General features: G+C 38.8%; 1 protein-coding gene across 1 annotated transcript in view; it reads right to left on the bottom strand.

Moving 5' to 3' along the window:
- Window positions 1-22,185, bottom strand: part of slc6a11b (solute carrier family 6 member 11b) — a 44,015-nt gene extending 21,830 nt beyond the window's left edge. Inside the window, exons 1-6 of the mRNA XM_036559528.1 lie at window positions 21,821-22,185; window positions 20,083-20,217; window positions 19,473-19,613; window positions 18,257-18,338; window positions 15,641-15,773; window positions 6,616-6,750 (exon numbers count right to left, since the gene is read on the bottom strand). Coding sequence (XP_036415421.1) covers window positions 6,616-6,750; window positions 15,641-15,773; window positions 18,257-18,338; window positions 19,473-19,613; window positions 20,083-20,217; window positions 21,821-22,043 — 849 coding nt within the window. The 5' untranslated portion in view covers window positions 22,044-22,185. The remainder of the gene's footprint in view (window positions 1-6,615; window positions 6,751-15,640; window positions 15,774-18,256; window positions 18,339-19,472; window positions 19,614-20,082; window positions 20,218-21,820) is intronic.
- Window positions 22,186-24,748: the final 2,563 nt, after the last annotated feature.

The following is a 24,748-nucleotide window of genomic DNA, read 5'->3' as shown; positions in this document are numbered from 1 at the left end:
TTTGTTAATAACGCCTTTAGTGGGCAGTGGTGAGTAATGCTTCTTATGTATATTTAACAGATGTTGTAACAACTAACTATATTGTTTTTTGTCAGTATTTACTGTGTCCACCCTTGACCTTTATTACAGCTTCCATTCTTTTTAGGAGACTCACTCTTAGTTTCCCAAAGAAATCTGCAGACACACCTCCAAAGCTTAGTCTTAAGAGTTGGTTGATCATTTTCTGAAGTAATCCAAACACATTCAGTGCTGTTGAGGTCTGGACTGGGGTGATCAGTCCATTGTTCAGCTTCTTTGTTTGATGTGTCTGTCTCCTTTTCTCAGTGAGGTTCTTCTTGACAGCTACACATGCTTTCAGACCCATAGCGCTGAGTTCTCTTCTCACAGTGGAAGGATGGACAGAAACATCTGTGGATGTTTTCAGATCTGAAGCAGCTTAATTTTCTCCTCTCTCTCAAAGATGAAAGCTTTAAGTGCTGTTTATCTGGTGGGCACAGTGTTGGTGTCGACTAGATCTTCCAGGTGGTTGTTAGGGGGCACATTTTCTCTGTGGCTTTTAATCAATCATTGAACTCCAGTTTTTTTCACTTATTTTCCTTTGACTTTCTCCTTCTTCATGCAAGTGGAATGTCTTATTTCTGAGGATATCTCCCAAAAATTAAATTAAACAAATGGTGGTCCCTGACATTTGAACAGTATTGCATAAAACATTTATATGACCTACTGGCACACTGCAGCACAGTAAAGAGCATTATATATAGTAGTGCTGTGTACAGAGAAGCGACAAAAGTAGTGTGGCCTTTAACTTAATCTACATGCAGTTATTTTGGGCATATTTCCAGATTATTCTAAAATCTGCATCATATTCTTCCATGTGCTGAATTGAGTCTTTATACTGTTGTGTAAGGAGGTTGTAAAAATCTGCCCATAGGGCCCCGTGAGCCGACGGTAAATACGGCACTACCTCTTTAAAATGCTCTCACATAACCATTGAGCCACTAATCTCCTTTACTGGGAAAACAATTGACAACTCACAGTATTTGCTTCCTCCTGCGGGTAACCAGGGCAACCCTTCTGACCTCGCAAACACAGAGCAGCTTCCCTCCAAGAACATTCATTCTATGGGGATGGTCATTTACATCCTTTCTGTTTCACACTAGGCCACTGTGGATGCGCTAGCTTGGCTGTACTCGGACATGACGCTACATTATTTAAGAGTTGCTTATTGATGTTGTGGCTAATTTGGTGGTTTGTTTTGTCTTGTTTTGGGTCAGCGGATGCAATCTGAAGCGCGGGAAAGTTCTGCAGTCTTTCATGCTTGATAAAGGTGTTTTTTTCAAATCCTAAGTTGTCTTCAGTATCCTCTGTAAATGAGTGCAAAAACGTGTTCACATAAAAAGTTCACACTACAACTGAACAAACATGAAGCGACCGTATTCATTTAATGAATTGATTCAGTGTAAATTGGCTGGCGTCCCTCACATCAAAATTTCATGGTGAATTTAGAATGGAAAGACAAATATAACCTTCAGCTCGACAGCGTTTCAAAATTAATACGGGTTTTGCCGATGCCTCTGCTAAAGATGAAGCGGCTAATGGATATGGGGAGCATGAACATTTCATGCAGTACGCTTCCAGGAATGGCACGAACACACAAGAGCCTGTTAGGTTTTCTACAGAAGGAGTGAGTTACAGACAATAACTTCAGGATATTTCATTATCTGATGGTTATTTTTCAATTCAAAAAGAATTATGTCAGTTTTAATAAATATTTCCTTAAATTAAAAAAAAAAAACTGGCAATGGACAGACTTGACTAATATAAAGCCAATATTTATTGAACTCTAGAATAGCAGGTTTAGGCGACGCTGGGTTATTACACTAAAATGCCTGCATTTTTAGTCATTTTACTGCATTTGTAATGTTACATTTCTCTGCAAGGCTAATCCAAGTAGATGTAGTCCAAATTTCTACATTGCATAAATGTTTATGCACTGGCAGCAACAGATTTGCACAGTCATATGCAAAAAATTGGGCAACCCTGGTCAAATTATGTTTTGTTGATTTAAGTGAAAATAAGTCACTTCCTCTGCAGAGAACATTTCTGCACATTTTAATGCTCAATTACTGACAAATTGGGAAAAAATACATAAAATAAAACAGAAAATGTGGCCTGTGCAAAAGTCTTGGCACATTTAATATTTTGTTTTCCAATATGTTAAAATTAGCAAATAAAACAGAAACTAAAACTTGCACAAAAATCCCACATTTAAATGTGTTTTCACTTATTTTCATTCAGCAAATTTAACAAAAAGGTGTTCAAACTTTTATATACAAATAATCAGCCAACAATCAGTCCATCTCTAGACACAGCCATGTTATTTAACCATTCTCTTTTCCAGTGACCAATGTTACCACATCTGGTGAGAGATATCTAAATTAAAACAGAATAATAGAGACTCTCGGGTGCAGAAAATTGGACGGTTGGGTAAGACGGGGTGGGCGATACACAACAGACCATACAGAGTCGGAACAGACCACTTATTGTCCACACTGCAGGCTAATTAAACACTGGTGTCGGAGGCTCTCCCCAACAGACAGCAGTCTTTTATCACGCTCGCTGTTTCGCCCTGCCTTTCTCTCCACTTCTCACTCCTCTCACTCTCCTCTCACCTCTGCATTTCACATCCCTCTCACGTTCTTTCTGCTGCGATGATGAAACTGATGACTAATAAGACCAAAAAGCTGTAATCTGTGTGTGCATCTGGTGTTCACAGCCTGAAATCCTACAATCTTCACCTTTTGTTTCTCGTCCTTCAACACTGTTAAACAGCAAAGGTTACACTTTGACAAACTCAACAGAATAATCTTAGGAATGCATCGATATGGGAGATTCTGGGCTGATGCTGATACTCATCATGTATATATCTGTTTATGCCAATACATACACTACCTACATACATATGGAAAAGTTTGGGCACCCCTGACCAAGAATATACTTCTTGTGGAATTCTGAAGTGCTGTTATAATAGAAAACATGAATTTAACTGAATATTTGCAGGGGAAATCACAAATTAAATCAGCATTATGCTAAAACTGCATAATTACAGTTTTCATTTGCAGTTTACTGCTATATAAATATACCTGATATACAATTGTAGGGACAAGTCTTGCAGAATTATGCTGTACTAGGACAATTTCTGGTAATGAGATTAAATTAAATGCAATATTTTCTTGATTTTTAAAGTGATAAGAACAGACTTCTGCAGAATACTACTTTACATATTTTTTTTCTGCAAATGTTAATGCACAGTTACTGTTAAATTTGATTTATTTAAAAAATAGAAAAACTAACAGTAGTCTTTCTAATCTTGTTCCAGGAATTTTTTACCCACTCTTCCTTACAGAACACTTCTAGTTCTGCAATATTCTTGGGCCACCTTGCATGCACAGCATGTTCAAGATCTACCCACAGACTTTCAGTGATATTCACGTCAGTGTACTGTGAGGGCCGACTGGATCAGCTCATGATGGATTTTGAGATATGTTTTGGATCACTGTCGTGTTGTAGAGGCCAGACTCTTATTTGCCTCCTGAATTTGTGGAATCCACCACCGTGCTCAACAGTTGGCAAAGCATTCTTTTCATCAAATGCTGCTCCTTTTCTCCAAACATACCTTCGGTGACTGAGGCCATTTTTACTTAATCTTTCCACAGCACTTGTTTCCAAAATGTCTCTCGCTTGTCTAGGTGTTTTTATGCATATTTCAGACACTGACTTTTGCTACAAGGTCGCAGCTAAAATTACCTTTTTAAGACTCTTTCATGCAGATTGTATTTGTGCAACCAACACTTTACAGTAGAAAAGTGCACCACCACTCCTGTATCAGCTACACCTTACTGCTGTAATGTGGGGGTTTTGCTTCGCCTTTCTGGCCAGCATATGAGCAGTTCTATCTGAGAATTTCCTTAGTCTAACACATGTTGCCTTGACTTCCACAGTTCCCCTTAATTTCAGTCTCTTAATGATATTTTGGATAGTGGAAATGTGAGCTAGAAGCACTCTGATATCTATTTATGGTCTTCCCCTGCTTTGTAGGCTTTAATTAGCTTCATTTTCAGATCCTCAGCCAGCTGTTTAGAGAAGCCCATGGTTGTTGAGTTTGATAAGTCACAATTTATTATGCTCTGTAACCATCGTTATTCCTAATGAGTTATTTACCTGCCAAACCAGTTCTAATGCCAGTCCTAAGTCAATTAAGGCATAACAAGTTAATCAAGTTCTGAGACTTTACAACTGGAGGGATGTCAAAATTTTCGCACAAAAATTGCCAAAATTACTATTCTCTTTTTTAAATTAATCAAATTTAAAAGTAACTATGCATTGATTTCTACAGAGGTTGTATTAGCATCTTTTCTCTTTAAAAATCAAAATATGACATAAAAATTTACTCTCATTACCAGAATTTGTCCTCTGCAGAAAATACGTCTGCAAGATACCTTTCAAATGTATATCAGGCATATCCATATAGCAGTAAAGTGTAATTTGTATTCATACGTCTTTAGCATAATGCCAATTTCATTTGTGATACAGGCAAAAATTCAGTTAAATTAACAGGTTAAATATAATAATATGCTCTAATATAAGTTCAAAGCTAAGACTGAGCATCACTGCATCTCATTTAGGACTGCAGACCTTTTTAAGCACCTTTGTGTATATTGATTTTTGCAGACATCTCAGTGGATCACTGAGGGTGGTCTCAGATGTGACGGGCCCAGGGAGAGCAATCAAAAAGGATTTACTAGGAGAGTGGCTAGCTCTATTGAGTTAAAGATGTAGTCAGAGGTAATCATGATACTGTCAAGGGACGCTATTGCTCAAAACTAAACCGCAACCTTTAGAAGTCTGGAGCTATTAGCGTTGTTCTGCCACACTGTTTAATTAGTATGCAATGAATTATTTATATAGTTATATTTACATTGCATGCATTCTGGTTCACATCAACTGCTCTAATGTTTGCCTGTTTGTTCTAATGTAAAGACATTCCCGCAAAACAAGACTGTATACACCAGTAACATTTCATCAAATTAAAATCATAAAAGAATTTTGATTTAGAATTTTTTGACTTTTACTAACAAACACAAATGTGTGAATGATTAACATCAAATTACACCAACTATAAGAAAGATAAATACAAAGTATACAGTTTTAATACAGTCGTATGTGTAACAGAGTGTTAATCTCAGCAAATAAACAGAAATTGTGCACTAATATTTATGTGTCCCCTATAAAGCATGTGTTAACAATGCTCAAATGTAATATGTTCAAACTTTGAATATGAACAAACTACAGATGGTTTATAAAGGTTACGCTTCAAGGCTGGATGATTTAGTCAGCCAGGGAATCAGATTACATCTGATGGCATTTCCAGGAGCTACTGCAGCTTCATGTGTCTGGTCTTAGGACATCACATCAAGCCAGATCATTTACAGTTTTCTCTGAACTGTTTTTCTGCTATCATCTCCTCTCACCTCTTCATTTTCATTAGCATTTCACATCCCTCTCATATTCTTATAGCTAACGTTACTGCTCAACCAGGGCTATTAATACTTAATCCCCAACCAGGGGCCTTCATTTATACAACAACATGTTTGAACTTTTATTCTAAAGGCAGGCACAATCAGAACAGGCAAAAATTGGAATAGGCAGATTGTTGCTCCCAGATTCAGCAACCAGCCAATGCTTTTTATTTTGGCAGATATTAGAGTATATTAATTTAACTGAATATTTGCATGTGAAATTGCAAATGAAATCAGCTTTATGCTAAATATGTATAATTACAATTTTTTGTTTACTGCTATATATAGCTGATGTACTATTGCAGGGACATGTCTTGCAGAAGTACGCTCTACTAGAACAAATTCTGGTAATGAAATAAATTTTTTAGTGTAATTTTTAAGTGAAACAGAGGCAAAAAAACTCAACCTCCACATCAAACTATTTTATGTAATCACATTTTTCAAATGTTAATGCACAGTCAATTGATTTGGTTTACTTAAATAGAAAAACTGAGTTTTTCTAATTTTGTTTCATTTTCACCCACTCTTCCTTCCATCATTTGTTGTAAAATTTTTGAGGTGTTTTTGATCAAATTATTATGCTGTTCCTCAATTTGGTATAGTCACCAAAGGCTTAAAAAAGTCCAGCAAGATATTTTATCTCACATTTTCGCACATACTACTTAGACCATTACAAATTGCACAGAATAGTCATCAATAATTGAGCCCTTCCACTGAAAATTCCACCCATTTCAGGATTATCAGTTATTTTATTTTTTATTATACTTTGTACATCCTTTTACTTTTTAAAAAGCCAAACTACGCCTTATTTACATTTTAGCAAACCAATCTGAACTAAGCTTAAACTGAGAAAATGTTTGAGAAGTCTTGTTACCAGCATTAGCTGTAGGACCACAATTGTCTATGTAAGGGCTGTTAGCAATGTCTCTTTTACAAGCACCGTTTTGGATACTTTGGATACAAAAGTATGCGTCGACATTACTGAGAACACTGTGGCATGGCTCAAGGAGCGAGTAGGATCTAGATAGGCTCTTACCTGCGGGTCCGAGAGCCGAGAGATATCAGGGTAAAGGTAGAACTTAATTCCATCCGCTGCACCAGGCAGTGTGATCCCGCGAATGAGCAGGATCACCAGCATAAAGTAAGGGAAGGTAGCAGTGACATAAACCACCTGCAGAAAAAGAAGCAATTGATGATCTTTAGTATTTTTAAAGTTGGTGAAGGTTATGAAAGATTCTGAACATGTTGTATAAGCACTCATCTATTCAACTAAGCTACCAAAACAGTCCATAACAACTATTTTCTTGCATACAATGGTAAATATATAGCTTTTTGGCTTGGTGTATGGTTCTAGTAAAAATCCTTTAACGGGCATAGAACATTTACAGTTCGTGTGCAATGTGTTCTCTAAACCTTTTTCACATAAAATACAACTCTGTCTGTTTTGGAGGTCCCTTAATTTTTGTCTTCATAGGTAAGTGAGGATGTCATTTCCAAAAGTGCTGTTATTGTGTTTAAATACTGCTTGTTTATTGTGTCAGTTGTGCAGGATTGTTTGATATGAAGAAAGCTGTGTGTTTTATCTCTGTCCATCTTTGTGTAGAGGTGTAAATAGTTTTCATAACAGGGGGTCTCATCCCTCCCCCTTCACCCCTCACTGCTCTCTAGCAGCTCAACACAGTCATAACATTTCACATGCATAGAATCAAGAGTCCTGCTGTCACAGGAGACGATCCAAGCACAGAGAGGAAAACCTATGAGAAAGGCTTAAATGTGCCGTGTTTAAGTGTATGATTCAATGTATATTATAATAGTTATTGCTTTTAGACTGTTAGAATGTAAGTGATATTGATGGGTGTGGATGAGCTTGATGGTTGTGCACATTTGGGTTAAGATCACTCAGAACTGGAATGAAACCACCGATGTGATGAACGGTAGCTCAATGTGTTGGCACAGCGCCACTAGGAGACGCAGGTGGCAGGTAGAATTACAACCAGAGTGGCATAAATGGCAGGAAAAGACAAAGGAGAAAGAGCATGTACAAACTAATGGAGATCTCAAAAATAGAAATAAAAAATAACACCGTCTTTTATCTTTTCAGTAGTTTTGGGGCAATTTCTCTTTTCTTTTTAAAAAAGACACTGAGTACCGTACCGGCCACCCCTCTACAAAGGTGTGACACTGACAGCTGTTTGTCACAGCCTGAAATGCAGACGTCTAAAGGTGTGTCTAGTCGTTGCTGATTAGCATGTGGTCCTCTGGGAAATGGAGTCAGGCATATAAAAGAATACAAAGACCACTGCAGTCATATGTTATTTTGTAGATGGCGTCATGCTCAATTAAGGAACTTCAGGTCTGTTTCTCTATGGGTAAAATGATCAGCCTCCAACATGCACCCTGCTGTTGCACTCTGTGATAATCAAAAATTTTCCAAGCCAATTCGCTTCGTTCTGTGTACATTCTCCCCAAATTTAACTGAATTATGAGGTGGTTAAAGAGTCAAAATATGAATAACGCTACAAGCTAACACTCAACTGATGTTGTACGATAGTTAGCCTACTACAAATATTCAACATCAGCAACATTAGACTTCTACAGTTAAAGCAGCTTAACTACCAACCGATAAATGATGTTGGTTAGCATAGGCTATACTGGTGAGTTTACCAGCCTCATATCATCAGTTCAGTGTACTGCAGTCTTAGCTTGTACACAGCAATGTTTATATTTCAACTCACTCATGACCTCATAGTTTAGAGGATTCAGTGACAATTGATGGGAAAACATGAACAAGACAGAAAGTAAAAGCTCTTAGAACATTTTTGTTTACTACAGGTGACGACAGTCCGTAGAGAAAAACAGCTTAGACCTGCAGTTCTTTATTTAGGCATGCAATATATATCATTATGAAATGATTTGTTTCATCTGAGTACCAATAAAATGTGACTGACGGGAATAATTTCAATATTCAAGTATCTGCAAGACTTAAAGAATGAATAGATATTTGATTAACTGTTGGTAAGGCCAAAAACTTTGAAGTGCTCCCGAGTGAAGCAACCTAAGTGTTGGCCCTCTCATCAGGGGATCGCGAGTTCGATCCCTGGTGATGTTACAGCCATCTGTGGCCGGGAGTCCAAAAAAAGCACAACTGGCATCGATCTTTCACTCTCTGGGTGGGTAGGGCGTCCCCCCTCTCCCCCCATCACTCAATGCCATGCTAGACAGCGCAAGCTTCTGTTAGCTGACGTAACAGAACTGGTGTTTGGTTGCTTACAAACATGTTCAGCTGTCCAACGACGCTGTGTTAGAGACAGCTCAAAAAGAAGTGGTGGTGCTTCACGGGTCTCAGAGGAAGCCTGTGCTAGCCTTCATCCTCCTGTGTGATTGAGAGAGCTAAACTGAAAATGACTAAATTGGGGAGAAAATTGGTGCAAAATCCGAAAGGAAAAAAAAACTCTGGCTGAAATTAAATATGCCTGGAGGCTTCCTCTTTTAGGTGACAGAACTGGTGCTAAGAGGCTACAAGCAGCATAAAAATTCAGCAGCAAACAGAGGAATGCTTTTGAAAGGTTGTTTTATTATTCAAAAAAGCCAGCAGAATTTGTGTTGGATGAAAAGGAGGCTGCCTCTTCAGATGAGCTAAAACTACAGCTAATCGGTACATCACTGGAGGCTAATGAGGATATAGCTTTCATCAGCTAATGTAGTTAGAAATAACCAGTCACATACTTGCCAATGCGTCCTTGACAACCTTGACGGCAGCACAGTGTAATACATTCAGTTGTATGCAAAAGTTTGGGGGTCCCGGTCAAACTACATTTTTGCTAATTATCTAAGGGAAAAAAGTTAACACACTTCTGCACATTTTTTTTGGATTCTTCCCCATTTTCTCTCAAATTTAGTCATCTCCAATTCCACCCACTGGTTAGGACTCCCCCAATCACACGATTATACCAGCGCTAGGAGGGCGAAGGCTAACACAGGCTTCTTCCGAGACCTGTAAAGCGTCACCACTTCTTTTCAAACTGCCACTAACACAACGTCATTGGACAGCGGAACGCACTCGGAGGAAAACGCCAACCGCCCATTCTGTTACGTCAGCTAACAGACGCCTACGCTGACTAGCATCACATTGAGTGATGTGGGGGGAGAGGCAGGGCCATCCTACCAACTGTGCTCTCTTGGATTCCCGGCCACGGATGGCTGCAGCATCACCAGGGATCGAACTCACGATCACCTGATGATAGGGCAAACGCTTAGACGGTTGCACCATTCAGGAGCCCTACAATGTATTGCAAAATTACTGTTTATTTGCTGAATTTAACATTACATGAAAAGAAAAAACATAAAATGGGGCCTGAGCAAAGGTTGTGGCGCATTTAACATGTCTTTCCAATATGTTCAACTATGTGTTCTCTATAGAGGATGTGTTAACTTTTTTTTATTTAATTCATTTGAACATTCACATCACTAGCATATTCACATTTCTATGTTTGCTTGCTCTAAAGCAGGGGTCAGCAACCCAAAATTTAAGAAGAGCCCTTTTGTCCTTTCTGCAAAAATCAAACCACCTTGGGAGCCACAACATTTTATGTCCATTTTACCGTCTTGGCTGTAAATATGTCTCAATATGTGTTAACGTACTAATATAGGCTAAAAAATAAAATATATACAAAAACACACACTTATTTTGCTCCTTTAAGCTTTAGCTCAGTTTTCCTGCATCTCTGGCAGGAAACTTTTCCGATAGTAGAACAGTTTCTTGTAAAATGTCTCTCAGCATTTGACTTTTATGAGGCTGAAGTCAGATTCTCACTCACCAGCTTCTTGTTCGAATTTTCCTGTTCCAGGAAAAACAGGAAAATTTGACCGAGAAACTGACTTCACCTTTGTGACTTTTTAATATTTGACAGTTTCTCATTGCAGATTAAATGTGTCAGAAAACCAGCTGTAGTGATTATAAATGCAAATAAGTCCATTCGTCTCCAAATTAGCAATGTTTGTCCTAAATCTTTCTCTTTGTCTTTTTGTTAGCTACTAGCTGGGCGAAACTGCTGTCTGTGTTGCTATGGTGACAAGCAGTCTGTGCGCCAGCCTTCAGGGTTAAGGGGTGAATTAGCAGTTCTACATTAACTCCAGCGTTTAAGACCAAATCTAAAATTGTGTTGAATGATCAGCAGAGCTTTATTTTACTGTAAAGGAGGATTATTTTATTTTTATCTAAAATCTAATTCTGCTGTGGAGCCACAACAGGGCAGTAAATTTTGCCGACCCCTGCTCCAAGAATTTTCATCTTCGTTAGAATTAAAAGTGGTTCTTCTACAGCATCGCTCCAAAGAACCCTTGGCACCTTTATGCTTAAGAGCAGACAAATGCAATGTCATTTCCTCTAAAGGAGGTGGTTTGGGCACTTCACAACAAGCCAAAGCAAGGAGGACCCAGCAAAAATTAATACAGGAGGAGGTCTCCTTTCACTGCTCTACCAGATTTCAGTGAATGGCGATTGAGTGAATGAGAGGAGATGAGTGGTGGGAGCCTTGCTCTTGAGGTGATGAGAAGGGGTTAAGGAATGCTCTGAGACCATGCCAAGCAGGCAGGTTCTGTTCTGAAAAGCCTAATTGAGAGCAGACTGAAAGACTGATTCTCAGGGGAAAGGAAGAGGTTCAGCTTTGAGCCAGAGGTTCTGATGGAAAAGCACCGAGCACCATGTCTCTCGCAATTCTGCGCACAAAAAAGGACAGAAATAGAATACCCAAGCGGCTACCAGGTTGTGACTTGTCAACATGATGTTCATAGTCTAAATCATTATCAGCAACTGCAAGAGTTTTGTCTCCCGAGAGACAGGGGGGTTGATTTTTCTGAGCGAAGCCAGTGTGCAAACAGAGAGAGTCATGAGAGTCTGGAATCACTTGCCATATTTTAAATTTTTTACATTTATATGCAGTGGCGTGAAAAGTTTGGGCAGTCAAATTACATGCTTTGTTGATTTTCTGAGTGAAAACATCATCTACAGAGAAGACACACTTAAATATGACAATTTCACTGAAAATTTTACTGCTCAATTTCCATTTATTTGCTGAGTTTAGCAAGGCATGTTCAACATATCTCAAAAAACTGAAACATTAAACATTAAATGTGCCATAACTTTTGCAGATGCCACATTTTAGGTTTTACTTTTTCCCCCAATGTGTTAAATTCAGCAAATGAACAGTGATTGTGTATTAAAATGTGCAGAGGTGTGTTCTCTGTAGAGGATGTGTGTATTTTCACTTAGAAAATCAACTAAACACGTCATTTTACAAGGTTGCCCAAACTTTTCATACGACTGTACAATACTTTCTGTCAAGTTATCTAACTTGAGATTTGATCTCCAGTTTTGTAATATGATGATTTTTTTTCAACAACTTCGTTGGTTATGTTCTACAGTTTTCTTGGTCATTTTAGAATCTTCCACAGCTGTTCACCATTCACAATACAGCAAATTAGAATCATTTTCTGCAACAAAACTGGTTTATAGAGTCCAAACTTTTGAATGCTAATGTGCATTAGTGTGTAAGAAACTTCACATTTCCTAGTTTTGGTAGCTAACACTTTTGCCGACAGCTTTTCAAGGTCCTCAGAAATGAGTTTAACATATTGAAGCTCTTTCAGTCGTATGAACAAAACCGCCCTTGGGGGGCGGCACTAGGTTCTTGTTCTTCTGGCGCTCAGTCAAGACCATACGAGGACAAGACAGGGTTTGGACACAAAAGCCTTCTGCCCTGTTTCCCTCTAGAAGGAGCCCAACCGGGATGTGTTGGCAGTGTGGGAAAATGTGTGGCAAAGCAACTTACAATAACTGATGCCTTCACTTTGACCTCGGTCATTTACTGTACTTTAGGCTACATTTATACCAACTGATGGACGACAAATGCTACTTAACCAGAATTAACAAGTATGCCATCGGCACAGTTGCATAATCAAAAGGGATTTATTTTCTAGTCAAAACAGCCATTAAATACAATTTTTCAGATTCAGAAAAACAGAAATTTACACAGAAGCCTCAACAATATCATTTAATATCCGCTCTTCACCTTTATTACAGCTTCCATTCTTTTCAGGAGACTCACTTTCAGTTTCTCAAAGAAATCTGCAGACACACCTCCAAAGTTCAGTCTTAGAAGTTGGTTGATCATTTTCTGAAGTAATCAAACACATTCAGTGATATTGAGGTCTGGACTCTGGGGTGGTCAGTCCATTGTTCAGCTTCTTTGTTTGATGTGTCTGTCTCCTTTTCTCAGTGAGGTTCTTCTTGATAGCTACACATCCTTTCAGACCCATAGAGCTAAGTTGTCTTCTCACAGTGGAAGAATGGACAGAAACTCCTGTGGATGTTTTCAGATCTGAAGCAGCCTGATTTTCTCCTCTCTCTCAAAGATGAAAGCTTTAAGTGCTGTTTATCTGGTGGGCACAGTGTTGGTGTCGACCAGATCTTCCAGGTGGTTGTTAGGGGGCACATGTTCTCTGTGGCTTTTAATCAATCATTGAACTCCAGTTTTTGCTGTTTATCTGAAGGGGCAGTTTTGGTGTCTACCAGGTCTTCCGGGTGGTTGTTAGGAGCCATTGCCTCTGTTGCTTTTTAGCATTTTTTGAACCGCAGTTCTGGAAACTCTTGTTATCTTCCTTTATCTTTCTCCTTCCTCATGCAAGTAGATTATCGTATATAAAATCTCCTCGGAAATAACTAGAAAATGAACAACGTATACTTCAGTACTGTGAGACTTTTGCACAGTACTGCATGTTCTCTTGTTACCAGTTCTTGCTTGTTAAGGAAACGGCACCTTTTTGCACAAATTATCCCAATCCATTCTACATCCTGTTTACTCCAAGGCACATTTAAATGAAGTCTGTTAACATCGTTCTCTCACCTCAACCTCACTGGAGTAAAGAATGCAGCAGATTAAAAACTACAACACAAGCCTGTTACATTAGCAAGAAGAAGATCCTTTAATCCAAATGTACTCCTCAGCGTGAGATTGGGAAATCTTACCCGCCTCCCAGTTCATATCCTTTTCAATTAGTCAAATAATATGATTACATATAAAAAACCATGGCCAGTGGGCAAATCCTCTGCTTTGCATTCAGAAAGCATGTGTATGGTTTTTACAAAATGAATGGGACAATGCTGAGACTCGGCGCAAGTCGCTCAAACACGCTGACTTTCTCCCAACTCTCCCCGGGTGAACGTTTAAGCCCTCAAATTCGAAGGTCAAACCCCATGCCATAAATCTACTGCCGGCCTATGTGAGAATCACCGGCACTCACAAACGGCCACAAAAGGCCTGTGGCGAACAGCTTAGCAATGCCCCTTGAATGCTCCAATCTGCATAGTGGTCAAACAGGAGGAAGAAAGCGTTTCGCTAGCCGCCATAATTCCTCACAGAAGGGAAGAGGCGAGCGGAGGGACTCTGCATGCTCCTCATGAACGCTCTACTTTCCCCCAGTGAATACAGAAATCAATCTTGGACTGGCTGCTAAAGCCTCGCCATGAAGAAGCATTCTTCCCGTTACTTCATGGCCAAACAAAAGCCACTTCAGGAGATACAGGCCTCGCTGCCGAGCTCTTTTCTCCCGGACCTGTACAATGTGAACCCATTTATTTTTCCCCACACATCCCTCTTCCTTTTTCCCCGCTTTCTTTCTGGCTCATTGAGTCTGTTAGACATTCTTAAAGGCTGCTAAAAGAATAGCATCCAGAGGAAGGCTTGTGACTGAGTTTCGTCGATTGGCAGAGGCATGAAAGCCCTCATAATGCAACAGACTGTGAGTACAAGGTGGAGGTAGAGGAAGGCCAGGCTTGTACTTTGGTTGCACACACTGGAATAATGTGTTCACAACTTTTTTTCTTCCATTATACAGCTTTTTCATAGTAGCATTTGTTTGAATCGTTTACTTATCTATGTTTTCTTTTACCTTTGCTGGATTGTGACCAACTTAAAAGACACAGACTTTTCAACATTTCTACATAATTCAGTGGCTGAGCTGTAAATAGAGTCTTTCAGAGTGGTTTGGTGTGAAATGGTTCAGATTTCTTTACAGTGGTGGTGATAGGAACCAGGGGTCGCCATGACTACAACACAAATATAGACATTTTACTTACTATCCAAAACGAGTGACCCTAAAAGTATCTTTTGAGTTTTATAAGGAATGTTGATGATGATGTTTGTACCGCTGCACCAAGAATCGATACAAAAATTAGGTTGTATGTCAAACCCTTCTCAAAACTATCGCAAAATGTCTCAGACACCAGGCAGTGTATTCATAACCATTACATGACATAACTTTCTGTAAGGGAGCTTTTAGAGGTGAACTGTTTGGTTCCTATCACCACCAATGAGAGCAATTCAGACTCTGTAAGCTCTCTAGAACAGAGAATTTCACACCAAACCACTCTGAATGACTTTGTTTACATCTTATCTATTTAATTATGTTTTTAAAAAAATCAGTGGAATTGCCTTTTGACACTTAAAATACAGTAATTTACAGTTACAGTTAGCAGCTATACACTTTTTTGAATTTGGTCTAAAACTAAATGCAAAATTAATCATCTTCATGTAGATGATGTCTACATCCCATCATCTAATTCATCATCTAATATTCTTAAATGCTACACTAGACCTTGAAGGCCCTACAGTTTAGTGGTGGGCGATATTTCAAAATTATCACATCAAATACTTCCAGACATTTTCACTATACATGATACATATAATATATATTATCTCTTAAGTTTGTCTGTGGTGTGATACGTAACAACAGAAAAAAGAAGAACGATCAGTCCCAAATTTTAATACTATCAAAAACTATGAATACAATAGCTTTAATTTAACATTTCTCACACTGTGCTGGGACTAATTATGCTCTCTCTGTAATGAAACATAAAGTTAGTCAGTGTACAGTTTAAATATGATACTGCACAGCATGTTTTGATGTCTGAAGTAATTTACTAATCTACTAACTCTCATCTTCACACAGACACCTTTAACCGCTACTGTTCAGGTTTAAAGAACAATAACACCTTATTTTACCTTGCCAGTTGATTTTGGGCCTTTCCATATGCAGAAATAACATATGATCCAAGCCACAAGCAGGCACAGCGCAAGCTCCCAGCGCAGCTTCCCAACCTGCTCAATTCCACCGGATATACTGAGGACACGGCGCCTGAGGAGGGAACAACATGATGTAACTAATGAGCAGTAATTCATAGTTTTATCATTTCTGGTAATACTTTGTTTTAACAAATATACACAAACAAATATACACATATTGGAGGTTTAAAAGGTCTTGTTCTTTGTTCAGTAAAGCCTGCTATGATTTATTCATTATGTATTAAAATGTGTTATGTAAAAATCATGAATAATTGTGTTACTAGTAATAATAAACAATGAACACTTTGAAACTATTGAGCTTGAATTATGACCTAAATTCACATCTTTCTAGTGCGTAATTGGCAACGTTCTATTCTTATTCATTCCTATTTATTACTTTTATGCTAATAAAAGGCTACAAATCACAAAATAAGTCAGTTTGTATTACAAATTCTATGCTTATTATTTATATGCTTATTTCATTTCCAAAATGAAGTTATCACATTTGGTAATTAAAATTGGTTGAAACCAACTTAAAATTTCCATCTTGCAAATTTTTGGCTACTAAAATGCAGTGAAATAATGTTTACTTTACAATAGAGGATGTAAACTGACTTGAATTGAAACTCTGTTAGCCTCCAACAAGTGATGAAGCAATACATAACAAGTCATATGACACTATCTAGAACCTACAAGATTTGAATGCTGTCAATACACTAACAGTATGTAAATCTACATATAAAATCTGGCTTAATGATTTTCAAAACAACATCATAAAGTGTTTATTATGCATTATAATGCCATTTTAGTGATTTCCAAATAATACACCTACAATTACAGGTCATTATGAGCAAACCTAATGCAAACTAATTAAAATATTTATAAAATTGTCTAATTTCGGCTTTCACTGAAGAGAAAACCCTTAATAATCCCTGAATATGTGTTAATTGAGATAAAGAGTTACCTCATTTACTTTTAGCTATACAGACAGGAAAACTGGTTCATTCTCTCACAAGTTAAAGGTGCTCTTTTCTTGGATCTTAGCCAAATGAAAATCAAATGGCATAAAAGGCCCCACTATTCCACTCATTTAATAAGGTCTGAGTGAAATTAGCTTGATGACTCTGAAATTACAGCACTCACTTTCTGATATACATGAGGTTAATGCACTGAAATGCATGCTTTCTATATTCTGTCAGGTTTAATTAGCTCCATAAATCAAAGCGTGTTGATTCCTCTGATAATTAGCGAACGTCCAATGAGTGAAATCTTTGCTTAAAACCTGTCGCCCGTCCAATTTCGATGGGGCACATGCTAGATGGATAGAAGCCATGATCCTGTCTTAGCCCTTCCACCTGCTGCCATTCATCATCTTCGACATGTTCTTGGGTGCAGTCCAGCGCCGGGCAGTGCCCCCCATCAGAACCAGCCTACTCTATTCAGTCTCAAGACTGACAGCCCCTATCCCTCGCAGCACTAGGGTCCTGACTGGTCAGCACAGAGCCAGTCTGGGCTTTCCACCATCTAAAAACTTTCAGACTGCTAAGGCCTGGCTGCTTCCTCTCTGCTTGGCCTTGGCAACCAAACAGGAATTCTGTGCTAAAAAAACAAGCCAGCTGGGGCCAAATTTGTGTCCATACCATTTCTAGCTGTGCGAGTGCCCTTTTGATGCTTGTTGACAACGGCAATGCAAAAAGAATGACAAATTATCACTGAAAAAGGTTACGTAGTACTGTGGAATAGTAAGCAGTGGCCAATGGCTCAACAGATGTGCTGTGCCAAAAGCTGTCTGGCAAGCTCGCATGTCACTGTGTTTTGTGACTTCCTTCGCTTTTATGTCGAAGACACCAGATAGATTGTGAGTGGAAGTCCTGAAATTGGCTTCTCTAGGAAACACCGCTGGGGTGAAGTTATTGATTCCCCTGTGCTTTTATGTAATGTTACTGTTCAAAAAACAGATGCATCATTTTTTTCAATTTTATTTTTCAGTATCATTTGAGCACAGTGTCTTTTGCATTGTGTCAAATTATAATGAAGACTGGGCCAGTGGAAATGCTCCAAAAGTAGAAAATTTGGAAAAAAACGTATTTAATTAACTTGTGTTACAAGTAAAGAATATTTTTGTTTTTTCCTGTAAAGTTATTATTTTGGACAAACTTGTTTTTATGGGCGGCAACAATACCTGGAACTTAGGGGACTGTAAAAGAATGCGTTACTCAGTGTTTTGGCTTAGAACAGTTCATAATAATCTTATCTCTCCACATATTATTGAACATGTTGTCACTGTTGGGAGAAAAAAACTTTCTATCTCCATTATTATTGTTGCAAAGATTCAAAGTTAAGAACGTTTTCCTTCTCCTGTAAAGTTACCATTTTGGAGATATGCAATGCCAGCTCTAACTAGAAGAACAAGCTTTTTTAAGTATGACATTCAAAATGGAAAACAACATGTTGCTTTTAAACGTTCAGTAACCTCTTCCTTCAAGGCAAAGCTTTGTTAACAAAGTTTATATTTTGAAGATCGAAAATCGGTAATAAGTAACGTAAAATACTCACTCCCAAAACTCCATGACTGGTGAGGTGGCGTAAGGGTTGCTGAGGTTTGCGATGCTGGCATTGTTGAAATCCACACAGTTTTCTGAAAGACAATACATTAGACCAAATACATAGAATATACTGAGATCTGGACTGTTGTTAGTTTGAAGTCTTACCTCAGTAATGCTATGCTAGGAATATCTGAAATTTGGAACTGCTCAAAACATAAACATCATCACTGTCATATTAAAAACCTCTGGAATCCACTTTGTTTGTTTGTTTGTTTTTTGATAAAACTTGAAAACATCAGCCCTTTATACATTGTATGAATATTTAATGACTATGACAAAAGCTCAAAAACTGCTAAATAAAATCATACAAACTTAAATAAAGTTACAGGAGTAACTTACTGTTACTACTGTTACTACTGATTACTACATAAAATAAACAAACTACAACGATGTAAACAGAGTCATTCAGAGTAGTTTGATGTGAAATGCTACGTTCTAGAAATCTTAGCGAGTCAGAATTGTTCACAGTGGTGGTGACAGGAACCAGACGTCCACCTCTAAAAGCTCCTTCACAGAAAGTTATACGTAAAATGGTTACGAATACACTGAGACATTGTTTAATGATAGTTTTGAGAAGAATTTTGTCCTGAAACACATTTTTTTAAATCTATTTAAGGTGGAGAGATACATGCAGGGCAAAATGGTTTCATCATCAACATGTAACATAAATAAAATGTCTATATTTGTGTTGTAGTCATGGTGACCCCTGGTTCCTATCACCACCACTGTAAAGAAATCTGAACCATTTTACATCAAATCACTCTGAATGTCTCTGTTTACATCTCAACAACTGAACTACGCAAAAACTTCAAAAAATTAGTGGAACTCCCCTTTTCAGAGATATGAGGTTTCATTACAACATGGAAAATATGCATAAATGAATTAATGAATTTGGGGGCTAGCTCACAGTCACTACTTGAGCAGCGGAAACGCCACGGTAGAGTTTATAGGGCCCTATCATACGCATGAAGAAATCAACTCTGAAGAAGTCAATACAGCAAACAGCACTTGTGTATATGATGCAGTCTGAAAATATATACAATATTAACTTCCTTACTTCACACCTAAGTACACACGTCCACATTTCTCCATGCAGAAATCACTGAATACTATTTTATATGTAATAACCCTCCTCTACAGATGAACAGGCATACAGATGATCCTACCTGTGTTCCAATAATGGCCACAGGCGGCCCAGGGTAGTTCCGTTGTGAAGCAGTTGACCAGGTAGAAGATCGCCCACGCCAATATGACCACATAATAGACGTTCAGGTGAGCTTCAATGACTTGGGTTGCATATCCGATGCCTTACGGAGACATAACGCCAACACAAAGATATCCATTGACAAGTAGTCTTAAGCGCTCTCTGTTTTGTTGATTTTCTAAGTGAAAATAAGCGAACACATCCTCTATAGAAGACGTCCTCTATATATTTTTATATTATATATCTTCAATATATTTTTATATTTACATGTATTTTTGACATAATTTGAAAATGCCTGTTGCCCTTTACATTGTGTATGAATATCATGACGAATGGACCAAAAGAAACAGCCAAAAAATAACTGGAAAAATGTGTGGTTCTATTGATTTACTTTAAAAGTGACGTATGTTTTTTCATAATTTTGGAGATATGAGATTTTGTTCCGACAACAGCGATATGTTTTCTATGTTAAGTAGAAATTGTGCACTAAAATCTGTAGTTTGGATGTGTTAACTTCACTTGTTTTACAATTAGAAAACATGTAGTCTGTCCAAAATATGATCTGGACTTACCTTCAAAGAGTGGGCACACTTTTCGCCAACATGTGATGCCCCCTTCACTGGTGAACTGGCCGAGCGCTGTCTCCAGGAAGAAGACGGGGATCCCACAGCAGACGAAGAAGATGACATAAGGCACAAAGAAAGCACCTGCAAGTGCAAGAGGGTCACCACAAAGCTGTGAGTTACTGTCTTTTAGCTGAGACTGACTTGCGAGTGTTGGAGTGACTGCAGCCTTGCCAAGAGAGATCAACAAGTGTGTTATGTTACAATGATAACAGCTTCTCTACTCTTCTTTACGCCTTTTCATTAGACAGACAATGAATACTAAGATTTGATAAATGCTGATTATTAAGCAGCAGCATGACACCCACCTTAAAGTTCATGATTATTAATGATAAGAGGATTAAAAAAGCCACTGTCACCATTTTGTATTTTGTATTGGCTTTAAAGCTAAAACTGACATGACTGAATACTCCATTTGTTTACTGAAAGTCCATAGAACACACACCCAGTTAAATTTTCTCACTGCGTCGTATAACATATGTTAGACCAAGATGCAAAGGTATAGTATATATGAGCATCTCATGTGTACTGTTTAAGTATCAGTATCAGCAGATGCACATTAAAAATATCAAATATCAGTATTCCCGTATCGGTGCGCCCCTTACATACAACACAGACCACAATGCTGACAAACAGAGGTCATATCTTGGGAAGGACTGGGCCATAAGTGGACCTCGCATGTGTGGTGATGGCAGAACTACTAACCAAGGCAGTAGGGGTTGACAATATCACGATATTGTATCATCATTGTGATAAGTTATGTCACAATACACTTTTCTGAGCACATCGTGTACATCATCAGGGCTTAAAGAACACTGACCGTCTGCGTGCTTCGTTACAAAGTGAGCATAATTAGGCCAGTTTAACTAGATTAATTAGTGCAAAACACTAACAATTTCTGTCGCTGTAAGTTTATTGTTATTATTATTATTATAATTGTATTTTTATGTGCAACTAGGTTCTATTCTGTTTGTTCCGACTTCTTAAACCTCAGAAAAACTAAATATGGTGATGCATATCATGTAGAGCTGTGCAATATGACAATATTTCACAACACGCTGAGCATATTGTTGATATCATCTGTACTTAAAAATCACTTCCCAATTGCATGTTTGGCTACAAAGAGAGCACAGTTAGTCCTGTTTAGTTGGATTTAGTGCAGCAGAGTGTGAAATGTTCAATACAAGTAATCTGATTCATAATTTTAGACAGTATTTTTTAAAATTTGGCAATACTGTTTCTGCTCAAACTTATTTTAAACATCAGAAAAAAATAACATCATAACACACTGTATATCATAAACAACTTACAGAAGTATCGCAATATTGCATTTCACCACATCTAATATCGCGCCTTGGAGTATCGTTATATACACACTGCTGTATCGCCCACCCCTACAAGGCATGGCACAAACTTTCAAACCCAGTGAGTGTTTTGACAGCTGGAGAAACGTAAGACACAGCAACCGGCAATGAGATGCCTCGTTCTTTGGGCGCACAGCAAAATCCTAAATCCCTCCTGCCCCCCAAGAGCTGAAAGGACCAGCCGGACCCAAATGACCACTTTATGTGTTAATTCAGCACTGTAAGGGGATTCTGTTGCCTTTACAATGGTTTTACAGAAGTGCCCGTCCAAGCAAAAGGCTTCCAGTCACTGTCAGAGTGTGGTGAAGGGAGCCCACTCTTACCTCCTCCATTCTTGTAACAAAGGTAGGGGAATCTCCACACGTTGCCAAGTCCGATAATCTCTCCGGCCACTGACAGCACAAACTCAATCTTATTGTTCCACTGTCCTCTCTCGTTCACCACTTTCTTGTCGTTGCTGCGTACCAGGTTGGTGTTCGAAGCCTCGGCGTCCATCGCGTCGTCCGCTTTGCCATTTATAATGGGAATAGTCTTTTCGGCTGTCATGACGTCCTAACAGCCTGCAACAAATCGATTATTAGAGCCGGCGTTGAGGCACATGCCAATACTGGAGAGCAAATGAATCTTTACTTCAAAAAATGTCTTCGGGCGGTTGTGTAAACGCATTACTTGTTGGATTAAAAAGGAGAGAGAGAGAGAGAGAGAGAGAGAGGGAGAGAGGAGGAGGAGGAGGAGGAGAAGGAGGAGGGGAGGGGGTGGGAGCAAAGCAAAAGTCTCGAGCGGGAAAGTGAAAAAGCTCGTGCAAATTCAGTTAACACCGGGTGCTGATGGAACATGTCTGATCCTCAACAGCGGCAGGTGAAGCCCTGAGACTGTTAAAGGGCAATTCCACCGAAATGTTACAAAACGTCGTGCATAATTCAGTGGCTGAGATGTAAATAAAGTTATTCAGAGCGGTTTGGTCTGGTTCAGATGTCTTTACAGTGGGGGTGACCAGGGGTCACCATGTCTACAACACATAGCTATATAGCCATTTTATTTACTATCCAAAACCACCAGTGAACTTAATGTGTCTTCTGAGCTTTATATTGAACGTTGATGGTTAAATAGTGGAAAAGCTGGGGAAAAAAGGTTTTTGAGGACTATTTTGCCTCACAACACCCTTCCCCCTTTGGAATAATCAATTAACAAGGTAACAACGTTCTCACAAAACTATCGTGAAACAGTGTCTCAGTCATCAGGCAGTGTATTAATAACTATTTCGTGTACTTTCTGTGAGGGAGCTTTTAGAGGTGGACGTCTGGTTCCTATCAGCACCACTGAACAATTCTGAGCATTTCACACTAAACCACCTTGAATGACTGAACCGCTTAATTATGTAGATATTTTTTTCAAAATGGTGGAGTTCCCCTTTAACTAACTACAGGCAAAAACAGGCTGTACACTAACCTCACCTGCTGTTTACCCTCACGCGACCACTGTATTTGAGCTAATATCCCGTATGTGAGAAAAACAACAAATGAAGCTGAAACTGATTCTCGTTCGGAACTATCCGTTCCACCTTAAACGGTGCAGCAGTTAACATTGTGGCGAGAGGCGCCAGTATGGGTAACTGCTGCACCATTTAAGGTGGAACGGACAGGTCCAAATGAGAAGCCAATTTTAGCATCACCAACTACAAAAACAAGAACAAGTAGGTCCGTACCGGTGTTATGTCTCGCCTAAGGAAAGCAAGCACCTTCAGTATGAGTGTGCCGTCTAGTGTAGCCTGTGCTTCAGACTCCGAGATGTGATCTCAAACGCCTCTCGCTGGAAAAGAGCCATGTGGTAAACTGCATCCTCTCCAAACACCGCTGTAATTCACCTCAGCGGACGCCGCCTCAGTGGAAGGGAGGGCTGAGCGATACCCAATCAAGTATCGCGATATTTTGCCAGCATCACGATATTTTTGCCGGTATCACGATATAAGACTAACATTAAGACGTTAATAAGTTAACGTTAATAAAGTTAATAAACCCAAGCTACCGCTCTGTGCTACAATCCTGGTACAGCTCGTTTTGTTCCATTTCCATCCCTTAAAGAGGGAATTCCACTAATGTTTCCAGATTTCTGCAAATGAACAGTTAAGATGTACAGTCATTTAGAGTGGACTGGTGTGAAATGCATCGTTCTGGAGAAACTTACCAACCGACAGTGGAGGTCATAGGAATCAGACTTCTGAAGAGTTTTGTGCAGGGGTCTTTAATTAAAATACAATAAGGTCCAGTTAGAGAAAATATCCTCAAACAAAGGTCTGGAACATCATAATGTCTAAGTTGCATTATGATTCAGTGCCATATACTGTAAACTGAAGTAGCCTAGTAGGTATATCAACATCTTATGTAGTCAACAACTGAATGTCAAATCAAATAAAGTACAGTTTAGTAATATTTTAACAATTTATTGTCAGTTTTCTCTTTTTAGAGCACGCCATATGAAATAACTTCCTTCTGACTCATTTTCTTCTCCGACTGCTGTTTCTCGCCTTGTCCCTCGCCTCGTGTGTGCGTCATTCACTTGAGTCTCAGTGATCATTGTAATGCACAGATCTGATTGGCTGAGTAGCATCATGTGTGTTGTTTACAACGCATGCGATTGGTCTGTGAGTTTCCCAGATTGCTAAAGCGGTACTGTAAAGGCTAGACGAGTTATGCCGGTTAAAATAGGACGACCCTGTTGAAATGAAAGAATTCTCCATAGTTTATAGGTCCAGGTCCTCATAGGACTGCGTCTGGGTCAAGACTCAGACCGCGGTCTGCCTATTAGTGACCTCTGGTTTAGTGGTTCCCTTGTAAATGGTTATGAATAGGCTGCCTGATGTCTGAGATGATAGTTTTGAAATAATATTTTGCCCTAAAATATCTTGGTGTGTGTGTGTGTGTGTGCATGTGCGTGTGTGTTTGTGTCTTCTAAAAGTGGTGCAGGGCACTGTAGCAAAATTGTCCCAAAAGAAAACCTGTTCTTTCAGATTTACCACTATTTTACCATCATTAACATTATTTTCAAAACTGAGAAGTCACAAGTAGGTTCACTGGTGGTTTTGGATAGTAAATAATTGTGTAGTCTATATTTGTGTTGTAGCCATGGCAATCCCTAAGTAAGTTTTTCTACAGTGAACCATTTCACACCAAACCCTCTCTAACACTTTCTAATCACATGGACACGGTAAGTCCAGATCCAGGTATTTTAGGGTATTTTATGGCCTTACTTAG

This window comes from Colossoma macropomum, unplaced genomic scaffold (genome assembly GCF_904425465.1).
Source record: "Colossoma macropomum unplaced genomic scaffold, Colossoma_macropomum, whole genome shotgun sequence".
Lineage (NCBI taxonomy): Eukaryota > Metazoa > Chordata > Actinopteri > Characiformes > Serrasalmidae > Colossoma > Colossoma macropomum.
Note: the sequence above shows the minus strand (reverse complement) of the source record. Positions and strands in the feature narration are given on the sequence as shown.